Raw genomic sequence first — 6,001 nt, 5'->3', positions numbered from 1 at the left:
AAATTATTATGCAAATTATAATTATTATTGAGTAATTTAATCATTTTTTAAAAAAGTTTTATTATTATAGGGAGTAAATTAATTATTAAAAGCATAAAACGAAGACGTTTTGACCTTTCGGGGTTGATTTGGTGGGTGGAGAAAAGTAGGAGAGAGAGAAAAGTCAATAAACGACAAGAGACAGAATGGTATTTCAGTAAATCACGCAACTCAACACAGATAGCCAGCCGGGTTACAGGCACGTATTATGGTTCTTTTTCTAATTAAGTAAAAAAATTAGAGATTAAAATTTAATTATTATAAAAATTAAAGAAATATTGAAAAATAAAACAGAATAATAATTTTCTAATTATGTGTATTTAAAGCTAATTTAAGAAATGAAGTTGAAATTAACCAAATGTGGATTTCTTAATTGACACGTTCCTATTAATGAATTAGAAAGTGTTCAATCGATGCTAGATTGAATTGGACACAATTATGGTATCAATTTCTTAAATTAAATATAAATCATGTTTGGACCAATTGATACTTTTAATTATTTGTTTTTATTTAAAAATAATTTTTAAATTATTAATAAGATATGAATATACATACATATATATATAATCCAAACATTATTAACTAATAATGTCATAAATATAGTGAAAATGATTTATCAAACACATATAATATACTAAAAATCATAATCTAATTTCATGCTCCATAATTCATCTTATTCCAATCCATACTACCGAGTCACGACAAGCATGGGTTATTTATAAGATTAGACTGTAAAATTTAACAGCTGTTGCAAACTGCAAAGATCTTCATGTAATTGCCTCTAGAAATTATATTCAATTACAATTAGATGTCAAATTCAGAACCTTGTGAGTAATTAAAAGCACACTAAACACACGCATTTACTAAATATAGATTATACTTCTGTACTTGAATTGACCAAAGCAAAACAAGTTATAAATTCAACAAAGACTGTACGTATAAAACCTGTAGAGTTCATATTTCAAAGGGAATTGAGGGTTGCTATCACCGTGTTCTGAGAGCACAACTCTTTTGAATTTTGCACAAAGAATTCGATAATTAGTTCTACCCCATGTACCCTGTGGAAACATCAAGGACCCAGCTACCATCGAATTTTCGAGCACTTAGGGTTGGCCAAAAGAAAAATTTATTCTCCATAAACTTCATAACCTTACTGTTTCGTACCTTTGTTTAGTTAAGGCCATCATTGGATGTAGCAAGCAAACATCACCATTCATCTTCAAATGCAACATCAACTCATAATCCAGTAATCAATGGATGTAACAAACAAACATTCACCATTAAGTGTAATCAAAGAAACTACAGCTTAGAATGTTCCAAAATTATGTCCTTTATAACAAAAAATTTCTCATAGAAGCGAAACAAGTTTACGTAACAAACTGCAACTAACAAAATCAAAAGCATCAAACTGCAACTAACAAAATCAAAAGCATTTGACATGTACGATTTCGGTTCACCAATTACTTCTTGGCTTTCTTCGCTCCCCTACATAAATCAAAAGGAAGAGATTTTCAGTTATATACCTGTGTCAAATAGACTCGGGAACAGAACATGAATCAAGTTTCTTACTCAGCCTGTTGGGGTGCAGGTGTAGCTGCTGCCCTCTCTCCAGGTCCCTGCAAAGAGAGTTGTCCAAATTAACTAACAATACCAAGAACATCGGCAGAGACAGGGACAAATTGTGAAGATCATTACACAAGAAAAATCTAGTGAAATCAAAGAAGACGTAATGGTCCTAGCCTTATTCCACCCTGGAAAATTTATCAACAGTGAATTTATAAGTTGGCAATGCCTTCCAGGTTGGAGACCGTGTCATCCCTGGGTAAAGGAAAGGGAAATGGTGGTAATATAAGGCATATATCTCAAGAGAGAGGGAGGTCTTCAAGGGACAAAAGATAGATCCAACTTGAGAGAGCCTCAGGGTCATCCCAAGGAAGGATCATATCATCAAAAGTTACCCTTAGTTACCTTCTTAGCTAGTTTAATACACTTCATGAAAGAGGATAACAAAAGGTCAATCTGAACCTAGGAGGCTCGGCAGCAACAGAAATTGAGTCATTCTCAAATGGAAAGAATAGTGGGGCATCCTAGCATCTTTTATTCTTAATTAGCTAAAAACTGAAATTCCATCCAAGTTTAGTTATAAACTATCCCACCTGGGCAAGACGCTCCTCCCTTCTAGCCATCTTTCTCTCCCTGCTAGCCTTATTCTTTGCACGCTTAGCTTCGAATTGGTCAGAGAGAGTCTTCTCTCTTGCCTTCTCAGCCTTCGATTTGTGGATGCTCTCCATTAGAACACGCTTGTTCTTGAACACATTACCTTTGACCTTCATGTACATATCATGGTACATATGCTTGTCAATCTTCTTGGATTCACGGTACTTCCGGAGCAATCGTCTCAGCACACGCATTCTCCTCATCCAAAGAATTTTAGTGGGCAACCTTGCCTCCCTTGTACCCTTGCGCTTACCTAAAATTGCCATGAAAAATCAAGTAAAAATCCTCATCCAAATGCTTCTAGAAATAGTCCACCCCTATATATAGAAGTAACAAATTTATGGAAAAAAAAGAGAATCTAACCAACTATTCATGGTAAATCATACCATATCCAGAGTGACGACCCTTTCTCTTTGCCTCTTTCATCCTGCGTGCCCGAGACCGCGAGTGAATCTTTGTAGGCCTCCTGATGATGAAACCATCCTTCACCAATTTCCTGATGTTCTGCCCTGCAAACAATAGCCATAGATCATGTTACAGAACTTATAACAAGTAACAGATATGTCATCTTCCTGACATTCTAACAAATTCTCAACACCCTCCACGAGCCATGGATGGAAGACGAACAATCAGCTTCAGTTTCATTTTTATCATTTTAGCCATTTCTCTCTAAAGCACCCATACACTAGAAATAATCAAGTTACTGACTCCAATTAAACCTATTCTAACAGGTAATAACTCGACATCGGGAACATATTACCATCAAACTCAACCATTCATTTCTTCTGTAAGTTAGCCCCAAAAACCAAACAAAACATCAAGAAACAGAGAAATTAACTAAAACGCATGATAAATTCACAAACATCATCCAGTAACATATAGAACCTACTAATCTATTTACCGTGATCTTATACTTAAATACGACCAGAACCACCTACTATTTCCGCTAAACCCTAAATTGAGTTGTTTCCAAAAAAAAAAAAAAAACCCTAAATTGAGATTCAAAAAAGCTTCCATTCAATACTCGTAGCCCGTATCACACTAAGTAAAGTATAAATCGTAAAAGAAGACAGATAACAGAAACGATGAACTTACTCGAATTAGCCATAGAGATCTCATTTCCCTCATTAGGATCGAGCCAGACTTTGCCTTTCCCGCACTTGAGCACGCTGGCGGCGAGCCGCTTCTGTAGCTTCAACGACACCATCTCTTCCTTGAATGGAATCCAGGTTTTCGGAGACTAAAGAATCAGAAATTTATAGCAGGTGCGGTATTATAGGGTTAGGGTTTTTGTGGCACTACTGAGTTGGGCTAAGGGTTTTGGGTTCCGCGCGTTTACGGTTTGGGTTGGGCTTTCCATAAATAAATTTGTTATTGTATTTGTGGTGTGAAGTTAATAACTTACGCTCACTTTCGGATGATCGGAAGGAAATGTAAATAACCATAAATGAAATAAATTCAGTATTAGTCTTGCTATTTTCTGTAGTAGTGGATATTATTAAAAAGTAAGTTTAATTGCAGTAATTATTTCTTTAATTATCTATTATATTATTATATTCAATGTGTTGTTTACTTTAATGTATTTATTTTAATTATACGGTGAACGTGGTAAGACATCTTAATATATATTGTCATGTCATCCTATTGTGTGTATAATATGTTTCTGTCAGTATAATGCATACTTATTTCATGTACGCACTGTAAAGTGTAAATTTATTATTCATGTAGTGTTTGAGATACAGTTATACATGTCTCTTAAGGTTAAATGTTAAATAAATGAAAATATATGCGTGAATTAATAGTGTTGAATAAAAGAGGCTTATCGATTGTCTTATAAAAGAGTGTACGAACTTGGTGTATATGGTGAACCCTACCGTAAATATTACCTCAGTTGTACGGGGTTGAGAAGTTCCATACCATAAGGGGTTGGAAATCATTTTAATTACGCTCATACCGGATGTGGTATTGAGGCGGTTGTATGTTTTGACGTCCAATACCAGACGGGGTATGAGAACGGTCGTTTGATTAATAGAATGTATGTTCGTGTCCACGTGTAATGGGGATCGCAGGATGATCTACTCATATGAATGTTCAAAAAATATCAATAAAACTCTAAATTACGACCAACATTAGTTATTTAAGGAAGTAATGAAAAATTCATCTAAAGCTACGCTTGCATTTCGAACATTTTAATTTCATTTCCACCAAAGTAATTGCATCATTTTCCTCTAAAATTCAAACATCTTTTAAGTTGCAACAAGTTAATCAAGTTTTTGCCAAGTAAGTGAATATGAAAAGTTAAATTAGATTGGTTTAGATTTGGTCGATGGGCCAATAACAATAATATATATATATATATATATATAAAGATTATCAAAAATTGGCATGTGTTAATTTTTTATTAAAATAACTGTATATTTAATATAATAATATATATAAGAATTATCTATTTATTTTTAATATAAATTTTTTAAAATATATTAAAATAAAATTAATGAAATAATATGAGTAGTAGTTATTTATTAAATATAATAATTATCTATGTATTTATTTAATATGATAATTTATAATAATTATTTAATTAAATATTTTAAATGTGAAGATAAAATATAAGTATGATTACATTTTGTATGTAATTTATTTATTTTTTATTTTTAAAATATATTGCGTTAACTTAAGAGAGCCAAAACATTAATGTTTACGCTCCCAAACATAGAAATCTGGGTTCAAGTTAGCTTTTCTAGCAATAGCATGAACAACCTTATTACATTCTCTACGTGCTCACATCACAGTTATTTCCGGTGTCGCCATCAACAAGGCCCTGCAATTTGCCATAATGAAATCGAATTTTGAGTCATCATCCTCCTTAGCCAACAAGGTCTTATATACTCTCTAAGCATCTAACTCCACGACACTAAGACTTGAAAAATGTGTGTATACATATTCCAAAGTGCTTATACAGCCTAGCAGTTCCACAATATACACAGATCAACATCCCTTCAGACTTTAAGAGAAGACCACCAATACCTTGCTTGCGAAATCACATACAGTTCCACCAAACCTAGCCACAGAGCCCTCACTTGGAAGGCTGCTTCAACATTACATTTCCATACATCCTCTCTAAGGGCTTGCCACGCGTGCAGTTCCTCTGTGATCATATTTTATTTCTCTGTTACTTTGCTACAGACCTTTTTAACAAGCAACAATTATTTCATAAACTTCCTTATCAGACAGATCGAAGTTTGGTTCGTAAAGATTTTTCTTGTCCATACTAGCTCGTTTCTCTCCAACTATAATCTCTACGACAACACGGAGCCTCGAATACCGCTTGTTTCGAGCATGATTTGATCAATGTCCCCCCCAACTAAATATGTCTGCTCCTGCATCTAATGCTATGTGGATGCCCAGGTTCCCAACACTCCTTTGCCTTTTAACACTCGAAGAATATGTGATTGAGAGTTTCCTCATGACACTTAACGAGAACAAGCTATATTAACATCAATCTCTTTTTCCCGTAAACAGGTTTTTACCGGAAGGTTATCACTCATCAAACGTCATATAAAATTTTTCACATTTGGAGGAATGTTCGATCTCCAAATATAATTCCACAAGTTAAAACTTTCCTTTGCCAAACTTGAATCCGCATGCCATAGGTATTGACATGCAGATTTTACAGTATATTTATCGTTCTGGGTGAACATTCAGATACATGTGATTATTTTTAATTAGTTATAAATTTTGAAAT

General features: G+C 33.8%; 1 protein-coding gene across 1 annotated transcript; it reads right to left on the bottom strand.

Annotated features, from left to right (window-relative positions):
• Window positions 1-1,299: 1,299 nt before the first annotated feature.
• On the bottom strand, window positions 1,300-3,511 carry LOC110815071 (large ribosomal subunit protein eL19z). The gene is made up of 5 exons (XM_088216590.1): window positions 3,352-3,511; window positions 2,643-2,765; window positions 2,196-2,509; window positions 1,609-1,655; window positions 1,300-1,524 (listed from the first exon to the last, which is right to left on the bottom strand). Exons 1-5 carry the CDS (start codon window positions 3,461-3,463, stop codon window positions 1,500-1,502), a joined length of 621 nt encoding a protein of 206 aa, XP_088072716.1. The 5' UTR covers window positions 3,464-3,511; the 3' UTR covers window positions 1,300-1,499.
• Window positions 3,512-6,001: the final 2,490 nt, after the last annotated feature.

The sequence above is a fragment of the Carica papaya genome, chromosome 3 (assembly GCF_054855325.1).
Source record: "Carica papaya isolate Zhongbai chromosome 3, ASM5485532v1, whole genome shotgun sequence".
In the NCBI taxonomy this organism is placed as follows: Eukaryota; Viridiplantae; Streptophyta; class Magnoliopsida; order Brassicales; family Caricaceae; genus Carica; species Carica papaya.
This window is presented reverse-complemented; position numbering and strand designations above follow the sequence as displayed.